At 45.5% G+C, this 14998-nt stretch overlaps 1 protein-coding gene across 2 annotated transcripts in view; it reads left to right on the forward strand.

Annotated features, from left to right (window-relative positions):
• The window catches only part of csrp3 (cysteine and glycine-rich protein 3 (cardiac LIM protein)), a 60688-nt gene extending 46551 nt beyond the window's left edge, over positions 1 to 14137 (forward strand). Inside the window, exons 5-6 of one of the 2 annotated variants that reach the window (XM_072272758.1) lie at positions 4140 to 4233; positions 13613 to 13779. In XM_072272758.1, the coding sequence (XP_072128859.1) occupies positions 4140 to 4233; positions 13613 to 13689 (171 nt within the window). In that variant the 3' untranslated portion in view covers positions 13690 to 13779. Of the gene's footprint in view, positions 1 to 4139; positions 4234 to 13612 lie in introns of both variants that reach the window. The other variant, XM_072272757.1, reaches the window with a different exon arrangement.
• Positions 14138 to 14998: the final 861 nt, after the last annotated feature.

Genomic DNA, 14998 nt, shown 5'->3' on the forward strand with positions numbered 1-14998 from the left:
AGGACCAAGGAGCTGATTAGTGATTTTAGGAAGAGGAAACCAGAGGTCCATGCGCCAGTCCTCGTCAGAGGATCTGAGGCTGGGAGGGTCAGCAACTTTAAATTTCTTTGTGTTATTATTTCTGAGGACCTGTACTGGGCCTAGCAGGGTTGTATATGGTGACATATATGTACTTGATAATAAATTCACTTTGAACTTTGAAGTAAGATTGTGTATGGCTTGGAAAAAAACATAGGTGGTTTCATTACCACATATGGGATTGCTTGTAAACAGATTGAATAATGATGGGCAATTAGCACTTACTGTATGCTTTGTTTGAAACTTGGTTTTATATATATTTATATATATATACCCAAGATTGTATGATAAAGGTGTGTTTTATTTGACATCAGAATCAAGTTTATTATCACTGATACTGTATATGTCACTTTGCAGCAGCAGTACAGTGCAATACATTAAAAATTACTAAATTACAATAAGAAATATAAAAAATAAATAATGCAGAAAGAGAGCATAATAGCAAGGTACTGTACATGGATTCATGGACCATCCAGAAACCTGATGATGGGGAGGAAGAAATTGTTCCTAAAGCATTGAGCATGGGTCTTCAGTCTTCTATATCCCTCCCTGATGGTCGTGTTAAGAGGAGGGCATGTCCTGGATGGTGAGGGTGTTTAATAATGGGTGCTCCCTTTTCAAGATGTCTTTGATGCTGAGGGGGCTAGTGCCCATGATGGATTTGGCTGAGTCTACATGATTCAGTGGTTTTTTCTCAACCTGTGTATTGGAGGCTCCAAACTAGGTGGCGATGCAACTCGTGAGAAGGTTCTCCAGGGCACATTTGTAGAAATTTGCAAGTCTTTAGTGAGATAGATTCTGGCAAATTTCCACAGATATACCATGGAGATGTATAGCTTCATCTTTTATGAGCTAAATTAACCTTGTTTCATTCCTGATAAAATGAAAAGTCTGTTGTCCTGAGAGCGATCATAAATGAATCATATACCACTGTAATTTTTCATTCAAAAATCGATATAATCAGCATTTACTGAGTGCAACAATGAAGGTAAATTCTGCTTTTTCACTGGAATCTTGCGCTTTAATTAAGTTTTATTCACTGTGAATTTCACTCAGTCAGTAAATTAAATTGCTGTGCAACTCCAGCAAGATAAACTGTAAATTGAATTCCCAGTTGCCGTGGAGATACTTTTGTTCTGCTGTGCCTGCCAGTGGCAAGGCTAACAGGACACACCACTTCAATTGGACTTTGTCTTCATATCTACAATAGCAGCTGATATGTCTGGTAGATCAGTGTATATTGATCATCACAAGAGATTCTGTGAATGCTCAGAATCCAGAGCAACTCCCACGAAACGCTGGAGAAACTCAGCAGGTCAGACAGCATCTATGGAGGGGAGTAAAACAGTCAACAGTTCCAACCAAAACCCTTCATTGGGACAGGAAAGGAAGAGGGCAGAATCCAGAATAGGAAGGTGGGGGGAGGGAATGCATATGAGCTGGCAGATGATAGGTGAGACCAGGTGAGGGGGAAGGTGGGGGAAGGGGGTTGTGTGAGACGATGATGGGTGGAAGAGGTAAAGAACTGAAGAAGAAGAAATCTGATAGGAGAGGACAGTGGATCATGGAAGAAGGAGAAGGAAGAGGGTCACCTGAAGGAGTTGATGGGCAGGTTAGGAGAAGAGAAGGGGTGGCAGGGGAACCAGAATGGGGAATGGAAGAAAGAGAGAAGGAGGAAGGGGCAGAAATTACTGGAAGTGAGAGAAATCAATGACAATGCTATCTATGCTCCTTTCCTGGACCATATTGCATTCAATCGTTGTCCCTGTGCTTCTTTCACTACCCTGACCAATGTTGCTTTTAAAATTCCCAACCTTATTTTCACATTCTTCAAAGCCTCATCGATCCCCACCTCTAATCCTGTACAGCACAATTCACCATCCTTGCAGCCCTGTTTCTGACCCTCCTGGCCACTCCCGACAATACTGGTTCTTGCTGCAGGGTTGCCCGTGCTCCCAGGAAGCCCCCAGCCCAATTCCTTGAAAGGAGAAGCCGCTGACATCATTAAGACGGCATCCATCATGAAGGATCTCTGTCACACAGGACTTGCCTTCTTCTCATTGCTACTATCAGGGAGGAGGTAGAGGAGCCTGAAGACACACACTCAGTGATTCTGGATCAGCTTCTTTCCCTCTGCCATCCAATTTCCGAGTGGACATTGAACCCATGAACACTACCTCATTTCTTTTTTAATTATTAATTTTGCACTACTTAATTAATTTAACTAAGACAACAAATTTCACAATATTGCCGATGATATTAAACCTGATTCTGATATGTTTGGGGGCTGCATGCGGAGACCAGGAGGATGGATGAAGAGGCTGCAGCTGAAGATTCAAGATGGGACGATTCGGTGCTGCCAGCTCACCCGATCGTGGGACTGTACAGTACCTGACTGGATCTTCAGGGTCCAACTTCATGTCATATCAATCGGTGATAATAAATGTGGTGCTGATTCAAGCACAGATCCAGATCACATCCAGCTTCAGACTGGATGTACTGCATTGATTTGAATGGGTCTGTCACCATAAAACAGGCACTACACTTGTGGGTACAGCTCACTTCCTGTAGAGCACTGAGGTGCTATACTGAAGGGTACATGTCAGTCATTGTGGGGTATGCACAGGTGGGTACAGGTCTATTGCTCTTACACTGGTCTGCAGTACTGAATGGTATACGTTGTTACTATCAATGGAGTGAGTGAGAGAGCTGGGAATAGGCAGGAGCTTTTAATTGTATGTTCCAATGAAGCAAACAAGAAACATGACCGATGCTGAGGATCTGAAAGTATAACAGAAATCAGTAACTTTAAGCGTATTTGCAGCAATTACTTGGGGGGCCTTCTGGTTACTTTGAAAGGTTTGCGTCATAAGTTTATATCAGGGTCGGGTTTAGTATCACCAGCTCATGTCATGAAATTTGTTGTTATGCTGATTAAATTTAACTATTTTATATGCGTTCTGAATGGGTGTTGGACCCGTGACTTCATGGCTTTTCTTGCACGACTCATTTGTAAAGCTCAGGTCTATCGGCTCGTGTTTATCTAGGGGGAAACCCCGTCCGCCCGCTAAACCGTGTCTCACGGTTGCGTCGTTGCTGTGTAATGCCACCTGGTACAAACTCACACATCAAATATCTGACAGCACACAATGTACGATTTACAGATTACACTTTATAAATCTTACTGGAACTATGTAATTAATAGAGATACAACATAAAAGGGAAAGAATAAGGTGCCAGACTTATCAGAGTTCAACCACTTCATGCACAACCGTTGGAGCTCAATTAACAGGGTCCTCTTTCCACCATTCGATCTCCTCCGACCTCCTCGACTCGCCGCCTGGGACCAATCACGGTGGTCGACCAGAGCGCATCCAGCACACCCTTCTTCTCCGGGTCTCCTCCTGAAAAGCCCACCAAACCACCGGTTCCCAGCCATATGAAACAGAATATCACCCGCAAAAAGAATAACATGGACACTCATCGGTTCGTTCTCCCTCTTATCAATAATATAACCCAAACAAGCAGAGAGAGAGACAGAACTCCTTACATCGCAGTTATTATTACAGGAAAGACATTTTAATAACATAACAAAGAAGCCATTTTATTAGCCTTAGCAGTAACATAAAAGAAGAAACACCTTACATATTTAAGTTAACTACAGTTAAATGAAACAAGTAGTGCAAAAAAGGTAATGGGGTAGTGTTCAAGGTTTTATGAACCATTCAGAAATCAGATGTCAGGGGGAAGAAGCTGTTCCTGAATCATTGAGTGTGTGTCTTCAGGCTCCTGTACATCCTCCCTGATGGTAGCAATGGCAAGACGGCATGTCCTGGGTGCCGGGGGGTCCTTAATGGCGGGTGCCGCCTTTCTGAGGCGCAGCTCCTTGACGATGGATTGGACGCTGCAGAAGCTCGTGCCCAGGCTGGGGTTCACAACTTTCTGCAGCTTCTTTCGATCCTGTGCAGTGCCCCCTCCCCATAGGTGAAACACTTACTACTGTTTACTCAATCCATGATCCATCATTTTGGTTAAATCTTGGAACCTTCAATCCACCACAGGCCTGGCACAAGACTTGCTTCCGCTGTGCACTCTGCGGCAAAAGCCTGGAATCCACCAATGTCACAGACAAAGACGGAGAAATCTATTGTAAAGGTAAGGCCAAGCAAGAATCGGCTGCTGCTTGTAATGAAGGGGATCCATTGTACTGGGACTGCAGTACATGGCAGTGTCAATTGTATGCAGAGCTGCTTGTTGCATGTTCAATTTCCTGAGCACTGCATGGCTGAGCTGATAATCAAAATTCAACATTGTTTCATGTTATTTCTAATACACAAATGTAAAGGAGAACAAAATAATTGTTACTCAAGCTGATGCGGCACCAAAAAAAGGCACAATGTAGGAACACAATAATAATATTTAAAAATGCAATAAATGTGAATACATAAGATAGCTTTTATACATTGATTGTATAATTGATTATGGGGAGCAAGGACATGGCAGACCAATTGAATAATTACTTTGGTTCTGTCTTCACTAAGGAGGACATAAATAATCTTCCAGAAATAGTAGGGGACAGAGGGTCCAGTGAGATGGAGGAACTGAGCGAAATACATGTTAGTAGGGAAGTGGTGTTAGGTAAATTGAAGGGATTGAAGGCAGATAAATCCCCAGGGCCAGATGGTCTGCATCCCAGGGTGCTTAAGGAAGTAGCCCAAGAAATAGTGGATGCATTAGTGATAATTTTTCAAAACTCGTTACATTCTGGACTAGTTCCTGAGGATTGGAGGGTGGCTAATGTAACTCCACTTTTTAAAAAAGGAGGGAGAGAGAAACCGGGGAATTATAGACCAGTTAGCCTAACGTCGGTGGTGGGGAAACTGCTGGAGTCAGTTATCAAGGATGTGATAACAGCACATTTGGAAAGCGGTGAAATGATCGGACAAAGTCAGCATGGATTTGTGAAAGGAAAATCATGTCTGACGAATCTCATAGAATTTTTTGAGGATGTAACTAGTAGAGTGGATAGGGGAGAACCAGTGGATGTGGTATATTTGGATTTTCAGAAGGCTTTTGACAAGGTCCCACACAGGAGATTAGTGTGCAAACTTAAAGCACACGGTATTGGGGGTAAGGTATTGGTGTGGGTGGAGAGTTGGTTAGCAGACAGGAAGCAAAGAGTGGGAATAAACGGGACCTTTTCAGAATGGCAGGCGGTGACTAGTGGGGTACCGCAAGGCTCAGTGCTGGGACCCCAGTTGTTTACAATATATGTTAATGACTTAGATGAGGGAATTAAATGCAGCATCTCCAAGTTTGCGGATGACACGAAGCTGGGTGGCAGTGTTAGCTGTGAGGAGGATGCTAAGAGGATGCAGGGTGACTTGGATAGGTTGGGTGAGTGGGCAAATTCATGGCAGATGCAATTTAATGTGGATAAATGTGAAGTTATCCACTTTGGTGGCAAAAATAGGAAAACAGATTATTATCTGAATGGTGGCCGATTAGGAAAAGGGGAGGTGCAACGAGACCTGGGTGTCATTATACACCAGTCATTGAAAGTGGGCATGCAGGCACGGCAGGCGGTGAAAAAGGCGAATAGTATGCTGGCATTTATAGCGAGAGGATTCGAGTACAGGAGCAGGGAGGTACTACTGCAGTTGTACAAGGCCTTGGTGAGACCACACCTGGAGTATTGTGTGCAGTTTTGGTCCCCTAATCTGAGGAAAGACATCCTTGCCATAGAGGGAGTACAAAGAAGGTTCACCAGATTGATTCCTGGGATGGCAGGACTTTCATATGAAGAAAGACAGGATGAACTGGGCTTGTACTCGTTGGAATTTAGAAGATTGAGGGGGGATCTGATTGAAACGTATAAGATCCTAAAGGGATTGGACAGGCTAGATGCAGGAAGATTGTTCCCGATGTTGGGGAAGTCCAGAACGAGGGGCCACAGTTTGAGGATAGAGGGGAAGCCTTTTAGGACCGAGATTAGGAAAAACTTCTTCACACAGAGAGTGGTGAATCTGTGGAATTTTCTGCCAGAGGAAACAGTTGAGGCCAGTTCATTGGCTATATTTAAGAGGGAGTTAGATATGGCCCTTGTGGCTACGGGGGTCAGGGGGTATGGAGGGAAGGCTGGTGCAGGGTTCAGCCATGATCATAATAAATGGCGGTGCAGGCTCGAAGGGCCAAATGGCCTACTCCTGCACCTATTTTCTATGTTTCTATGTATATTTGTGTAAAGTGATTCTAGGTACAGGAGTGTCTATACATGTGTGTTCGTCCATCGTCGTTGATGAGGACCTCGACACCATTACGATGGTGTCGAGACCTGCGCGTGATTTGGATTTAAGTGAGGGAGAGTTGCGCAGCGTCTGCCTCACTCTCTCTTCCCAATTCCCATCTGGATCCAGTGGAAAGACAGATTCGAGACGGCTGGAGATGGGATTAGGCGCAGTGGATGACCAGGACGTCTTCTGTGTCTTGTCCTGCTCTACACGTTCCACGATGCTTGCAGAGGCCACCTTCTTGACCATTGGACCTTCCATTGGTCTCGTCCGCTCAATCCGCCAGAGTCTGTCTATCCCTGCATGTGATAAGGTAGTGGTGGTTGGGGGCTGTGGTGAGGTGGGTTGCTAGCTGGATGTGTTAATCAGCCTTGCTGTTTGGGGGAAGTAACTGTTTTTGAATCTGGTGGTTCTGGTGTGGATGCTACATAGCCTCCTCCCTGATGGGGGTGGGACCAACGCTCCATGAGTTGGGTGGATGGGATCCTTCACGATGTTACTGGCCCTTATCTGGCACATTTCTGTATATATGTCCTCAATGGTGGATAGGCTGGTGGCAATGATGTGTTGGGCAGTTTGGACTACCAGTTGTAGAGCTTTCCTGTCCTGATAATCAAGGTGGCAGTCAGTAAAAGTCAGATAATCTACTGTCCGACCATTGTATAATATACTGCCCCAGTGGTTCAGTATTCGGTTCACCAGGCAATGTTTGGAGTTCCTCTTATCCACGTGGAATGGACCTGGTATTTGCATGCTCTGTCCACTCACCGCTCCCCATCTCCTCTTTACACTGGCCATCTCCCCCTTTCTACTTCCAGTCCTGACGCAGAGTTTCAACCCAAAATGTTCACAGTTCCTTCCCCCTTCCCTCCCCCAACACAGATGACGCGCGGTTCCTCCAGCTTCTAATTCCTGCGTCTGCATTCTCTTGTGTATCCACGCTGACTTCCCTAGTTCCAGGGAAAATTTATTATAATACTGCTGAACATCTTAAGAAAAGTGTATTACTGATTAACCCACACATCACCTAGCAATATTTGATGTACGTATACGGTCAGTCTATATATACAAAAGTTACTTGTACGTTGTGTTTTATGCATTTTAAAATATTGCTTTTATATTTACATTTATTGTGTATTTTTGTGTTTTTTATTGTGTTCTTTACGCATAATGTGTTTATTTTAATGCTACATCAGATCCAGAGTAATAATCATTTTGTTCTCCTTTACACTCGCATACTGAAGATTGACATTAAACAGTCTTGAATCTTGAAGAGAAATAACAATCCAGCAAATCTGTTGGTCTGGCACTACCAAAGTCCCAATATAACGAGTTCTTGGAATTCTATTGTAGTTGAATGACTTAGAATTAGATCTATTGATCCTGGGACATACTGATAGAGAGCCCATTGTTAGAAATGTTTTTTGGATAAATGCTTTTGGACTGATATTGCTTCTAATTCAATTCAGATGACTGTGAGAAGTCTTCTTCCTTTCATTTGCAGCCAGAACAGGGAATTCATCGCCACATTTCTCCCTCTTAATAACCCTTCCAGAAATAGCTCAACTAATCAATCACCTTGCTGTTGTTGGAGAGATTATGCGGAGAGTAAAATGGCAAATGCATTTATCCATATCTATCCAGTGTCTGCAGTTCAAAGCAAATCATGTGCTGGTGACGTGAGTCAGACCTTTCTTGGAAATGTGGTTAAAGCACTGCATGTGCAAGTAATTTCTAATTTCAACACAAGATATCCGGAGAGGAACAGTTATGTCACATGCACTGAAGGTGTTAACCCACAACCCGAGCTAAAGTGGATATCTGTGGCATGACACAGGAGGAGTCCATTTGCAAGGTGACAAGTAGAGCAGTCGACCGTCAAATCTGTACCAGCTCTTACTAAAGCCAATTCAATTACTTCTGTCTGTTCTCCTTCAGGTTCTGCTTCCTGCTTAAAGACAGAATTTGAACACTTCCCTTATCTAATTTCTGAGAAGGCTGTAGTTAATTTTGGTTCCATCCTCTTATCAGCCACCAAGTTTTAGATCCTAACTTCCCACAGCATCTTTTTCTTAATTTTCCATCGTCTGGGTCTTTCACCAACAATTTCTGAATGGGGTTTAACTCTTCAGTAACTGGGAAACAGTTTGCATTTTGTCTAAATCCTTCATAATTTGAATGACTTCTCAAATATCGAACATACTGGAACAGCACATGGCTCACAATGCTGTGTCGACCTTTTAACCAACTCTAAGATCAGTGTAACCCTTCCCTCCCACATCGCCCTCCATTTTTTGTCACATATAGTCACACAGATAAGAGTCTCTTCAATGTCCCAAATGTATCTGTCCCTCAGCCTGCCTTTCACTGAGGAGAACAATCCTGTATTCTCCAATCTAACCTTCTGCTGGCTATCCCTCAGCTCTGGCAGGACTCCAGTAAACCTAGAATCATCAGCCAACCGTTAAAATTCCTGATAAATCAGTAAAGATTCCTGATAAAGTCAGCATTACAACCCACCAGTCTGGCCTCGGTCTTTTTTCCGAGATACAAGAGAAATTATGAGAGTGGAATGCAGAACTTAAGCCTTCCCTTTTTCAAATAATCCAGCCATATCAGCTGTGTAATTATTCCGCCAATTTATTATTATTATATATGTAACACTCGCTTCACCTAGCGGCTTAATATAGGGGGTGATAACCCCCTACTCGGCCAAACTTAAGAAATCTCGTTTGGGTGGGTGCTGCGCGATGTGTCCCCTGTTACAAATCAGTACCCCGAAATAACAGCAGTTCACAATATGTAAATAAACAATTAAGCTTTATAACTCTTATTTTGACTATATGGTTAGTAGAGAAACAAAATATAAAAGAAAAAGGGCCCAAATCTTATTAAACTGTTTGTGCACACAAAGTTGGAGCTCACGGTTTCCCCTTCGCTGATCTTCCTTCGATCATCGCTGCCCCTCGGACCCTCGGTCCGAGTCCACCCCGTCCGGCAGTATACCAAATCGCTCCATTCGCGTCTTCTCTCTTCATCTCTCTCTCCCTCTGGCAAAAGCCCACGAAGTCAACTGCTTCCAGAATCACAAGACACAGCCACAAATCTCGTATTGGCTACATGCATCCCATTATCTCCAGCAATAGCTCAAACATTGCTGCTACAGAGAAACCGTTACCTCAGCAGTGAACATTATAGAGAGGCCATTACGTTAGCAGTGAAACCTTACAGCGTGTTACACTCTCCCCCCACCAAATTTAGTCATGTCCTCAAGACATTGAGATAATTCGCCAACCCTTCCTGCAAAACACAAAGCCCAAACCAGGAGCAAAAAGCAGTGATATAGTTCCCCAATACAGTAGAGATCACGCCCTGTTCCCCAGGTGCTACATAGGCCAACCTATCCGGTGGTCTCCTAATTCTCTGAGGCCTCCGTACCTCCTTACCTAACTCTTCAGGCTCAGACGCTACTGGGGATACTTCGGGTCTACTTGATGAGTCCTCCCTCGAGTCCTATCACTCAGGCCCCCCTGCAACTCAGAGCCCTCTGTCTCGTGCCCAGGCCCTGCTTCCTCTCCTTCAGGGTCCTGCTGTAACCCAGGCTGCCCACAGATAGCACACCCCCACTTCACCTGACTCAGTGGGAGAAGGGCCGGGAGTCTCCTCCTCAATCAATGGGGAGTTAGCGAAAGGCAGCATGTACCACACATCCAGATCATCACCCTCCGAATCAGTATCTCCCTCACGGGTGGGGCCCAGCCCAGTCTCTCCTGCTGTGGGCCCTGCAGTCGCCCTGCGTTTTCACAGAGTACTATTACTAGGTGTAGGCTCCAAGTCAGGCTCTGGGTCTACCGGCACCTCTTGTTCCATGGGCAACAGGTGGTTCCAATGGAGAATCTTGACAGGCCCATTCCCCTCCTCTGGTTTCACCCGGAAAACCGGTAGGTTTGGCATCTGACTCTCCACCACATAGGGTGTGGCCGCCCAGCGGTCAGCCAACTTGTGTTTTCCAGGTAGCCCCAAATTCCTTATGAGGACTCAGTCTCCCGGCAGGAGTTGGGAGAACCTCACTTTCTGATCGCATCTCCTCTTATTTCCTTGATTCTTCTTGGCAGCCGCCGCCCCAGCCAATTCATAAGCCCTTTTCAGCTCTCCCCTCATATCAGACACATACTTCAGATAAGGCTTCGGTGGTAAGTCACCCTCGTCAGTCCCAAAACAAAGGTCAATGGGGTAACCTCGCCTCGCGCCCAAGCATCAGGTAATATGGCAAGTACCCAGTAGCTTCATTTCGTGTACAGTTGTAACAGTGAACCAGATGCCCAATATGCTGACTCTACCTGCTCTTCTTGCTGATCTCTAGAGTCCTGAGCATGTCTAACAAGGTCCAATTAAACTTCTCAGGCTGGGGATCGCCCTGTGGGTGATCGGGCGTGGTCCTCGATTTCTCAACTCCAAGCATGCCCAGTAACTCATGGATGAGTCTGCTCTCAAAGTCCCATCCCTGGTCACTATGTATCCACCTGGGAAGGCCATAATAAACTAAATACATCTCCCATAACACTTTCGCCACCGTAGTCACCCTCTGGTCCTTGGTAGGAAAAGCCTGAGGATATCTGGTGTAGTGGTCCGTGATGACTAAGACATTCGCCGTGTTACTGGCATTGGGTTCTATGGACAGGAAATCCATACGCACCAGGTCCAGGGGACCTGCACTCTGCAAGTGGGACAAAGGAGCTGCCCGCGTAGGCAGTGTCTTCCGCTGTATGCAGTGAATGCACAACTTGCAGTATTCTTCAACCTCCGACTTCATTCGGGGCCAGTAAGACTGGTCTCTGAGCAATCCATAGGCCCTTTCAACCTCCAAATGTCCAGAATCATCATGAAGTGACTTCAATGCAATCCTCCGATACTTCTCAGGCGGAACCAGCTGGCAATGCCAAGGTCGGTCCGGGGCTGACATGATCCGGTGTAAGATCCGGTTCTTCAACTCCAACCGAGGCCCTTCTTTCAGTAATGGAGGCACTGAAGTTTGTTTCGTCTTCTCCGCCTGAGCCATGTCTCCCTTTTCAACCGCCGACCAAATGGTACCAATGCCCAGGTCATCTCACTGAGCAGCTGCCACTTCCCCAGAACTCAATTCCAGCAGCTGATTTGTCTTCAGAGCAGTAAGGTTACAGTAAACTTGTGGTATGTCTTCATCAGAAGCCCCCAATTGATCCACTGCTCGTTCCTGCCTCGCCTTTTCCTCTGCCTTCACGGTGATGGCAAACTGACACAGGGCCTTCACCCCAGGGGCAGGAACGCTCTCCCACTTCTCGTCCCTGTCCAGTCCCTCATGCACCCGTCAGGACAAAGCATCCGCATCAATGTTCCGGCTCCCCGGCTGGTATTTCAGGCTGAAATCATAGGCAGACAACGCTGCCAACCACCAATGGCCTGTGGCATCCAGTTTCACCGAGGTCAGGATGTAAGTTAGGGGGCTGTTGTCCGTCCTCACCTCAAACTTGGCCCTGTAGAGATAGTCACTCAGCTTATCCACCACCGCTCATTTCAACGTCAGGAATTCCAACTTAGGCGTGGGATGGTTTCTCTCGGAGGGCGACAAACTCTGGCTGACAAATGCCACAGGCCTCAACCCGGTGCCCTGATCCTGATACAGGACGCCCCCTAAACCCTCTCGGCTGGCATCTGCGTGCAGTACACACGGCAATCGGGGGTCCGCAAAAGCCAGCACCGGCGCCTGGGTCAGCAACTGAAAAGCCACCTCACATTTCATGTCCCACCTCTGTCCAAAGGGCTCTGACGGGTTTAGATATTCTCCACCCTCCTGTCCTTTTCTTCCCCAAGGGAGGGTAACCACACAGAAGCTGATTCAAGGGGTGACTCACTTTGGCGTAGCCCTTCACTAAAATACACTAAGACATTGTAGAACGTTTGAATCATTCAGTAGTGGGGCTAGGGATAAGTAGCACCTCTGGTGAAGGGGCTTCTCATGTCCATTCCAGGAGAACTCTCTCACCTTTGGTCCCCACTGGACACTAAGCTCTTATCAGTGGCTCCAAGCAGCTGTTTGCCTGCGACTATGGCCACAACCCGGTATGTCACTTCGGCGAGTGGGCTAAACCAGATGAGGGTAGCCAGATGTCTTCATTCTCCGGTGAGATAGGGACATGGCTGTCCTCGCATGTGAGGTCGGCTGCGGCGGACGGAGTAGATAAGATCTACGGTGAGATCGGATGGTGAGGAAGGCAGCTCTGCAACGCTCCGTGGAGGGAGAAGGGCATGACAAGGCGCAGAAGACTCCGTGGTCACCCACTGCAAGAAAGGAGGACCCCAGTCTGTGATGCCTGTCTGTACTGCTGGCCCCGGACTTCTGAGATCGAGAGAGTGGAACTGCTCTAGTGCAATGGTTTTTCCTCTTTAAAAGCTCTCCTGCACAGATTTCCTGTCATCGTTGGACACGACAGACAATCACCAGCACCTCCAGCAATGAGAGGCACGCTGACTGGGTCTAACTTGTGTTGCATTACAGACTGTAGCCAACAAACTGATGGTAAATGTGTTTTTTTTTCAGTTTTAGTGGAAGAGAATACAGACAACCATACAATATCCATTGTAGAAAGCTAACACATTCCACCTAATTCAGAAGCAAAGAGTTATTGAGAGAGACGACACAGAAATAGGCCCTTTAGGGCATTGAGTCCCTGCTAGCCTTCAAACACCTATTCACAATAATCCCACATTAATCCCTTTTTAAAAAATTCTCCTTAACTCCCTCCAGGTTCTTCCAGTCATCTGCACAGTTAACATCATACACAGCATTCAGTGAAGCTACCGGGATGTATGCCCTTGTGCAATGGGAAGCAACTGCAACACACAGAGGAAAGCTGTTTTGTTTTGTAGCTTCAAAACATTGAACTAATTCAAAGGAAGGCATAGGAGTCTGAAAGGCCAGTCTAGCTTCGAGTTTACTCCAAGCGAGGCATGCCCATAGTAGTGTGATGACGAATGCAATTCACATATTTATACTTATAACCCGTAATTAATTATATAAGCGAACAAGAATGCTTAATCAACCAATATATATGCAAGATTACTCAAATATTTCCCCAACAGAACCCACACAGTTACAGACAGAACAGAGACAAATCATGGTTGAACCTGGGTCCTGTGAGACAGCAGTCCGAGCAGCTGTGCCGATGTGCTACTCAAATCATTACTATTTCTTTTTCCAATTGCAGCTTGTTACGCAAGGAACTTTGGACCTAAAGGAGTTGGCCACGGACAATCTGGTGGGGCATTACCCAGCGCAGACTAAGAAGCATCTTCTCACAGTGGATATGCTTTCATCCTTTAGTACCTACTCAGTTCCCTCACAACCACTGAACCATTACTTACAGCCAGTCCCTCAAATCAGGACAGTTAATTGTAACACTGGATAGACATATGTAATGTGGCTATATTTCCTAAATATTTTAATTTTCCAAACATCAGCTATATTTGCCATTATTTCAACACAGATTGTCCAGGATGGAAAGAAAACTACAAACAATGTGTACTAGGCAAACAATAGCCAGATCTATTTTTAGAAGCACTGTTGTAACTCAGTGATAAATTATTTAGAGAGTTATTTTGACACCGAATGGAATTGAGTGTTGTATGATAAAATGCCTCACCAAGCTTATTCTGTTACCATTGCAAGCCTGTAGAAGTACCTATTAATCAATGCTCTGTAGCCTTAAATAAAGAGTTATTGGCATCTAAAAGGACACTGATTATTTTTGACACATCAACTCATCCACTTTTCCTGAGGATTCATTCTCTCTGCAGAGTTTTTGGACAAATGAGTGTTTGATGGCTTTGGGATCAGAGCTGGACCCCATATCTAAGAAAGGGTGTGCCGGCCGGCATTGGAGCATTTCCAGCGGAGGTTCACAAAAATGATCCAGGGTATGAAAGGGTTAACAAACGAGAAGCATTTGATGGCTCTCAGCCTGTACTCGCTGGAGTTTAGAAGAATCGGGGGGAAATCTCATTGAAATCTACCTAATATTGAAAGGCCTAGATCAGGGTTCCCAAACTGGCATCCATGGCCCCTCATGTAATGGTAGGGGTCCATGGCATAAAAAAGGTTGGGAACCCCAAATCTAGATATGGTAGATGAGGAGAGGATGTTTCCAATTGTGGGGAATCCTAGAACCAGAGGGCATAGCCTCGGAATACAAGGACCTTCCTTTAAAACAGACATGAGGAGGAATCTCTTTAGCCAGTTTATCTGTGGAAATCATTGCCACAGGTGGCTGTGGAGGCCAGGTCATTGGGCATATTTAAAATGGAGGTCGATAAGTTCTTGATTAGTAAGGGTGTCAAAGGTTATGGGGAGAAGGCGGGAGAATGGGGTTGAGATGGAAAATAAATCAGCCAATATTGAATGGCTTGATAGGTCAAATAGCCTAATTCTACTTCTACGTATCATGATCTTCTGGATTAGCAATCCAAGTTGGGAAAGGAATCTTTGGGATGTAAGTGAATGAACATTTTTGGGGAAGATTTGGGAAGGCGGGGGAGCATTAGTGACTGGGGACAGGGAAGAAACTTATCTGGGCCTGGATGGGAGAGGCTGTGGT

Source organism: Mobula birostris, chromosome 11 (assembly GCF_030028105.1).
Source record: "Mobula birostris isolate sMobBir1 chromosome 11, sMobBir1.hap1, whole genome shotgun sequence".
Taxonomy (NCBI): Eukaryota; Metazoa; Chordata; class Chondrichthyes; order Myliobatiformes; family Myliobatidae; genus Mobula; species Mobula birostris.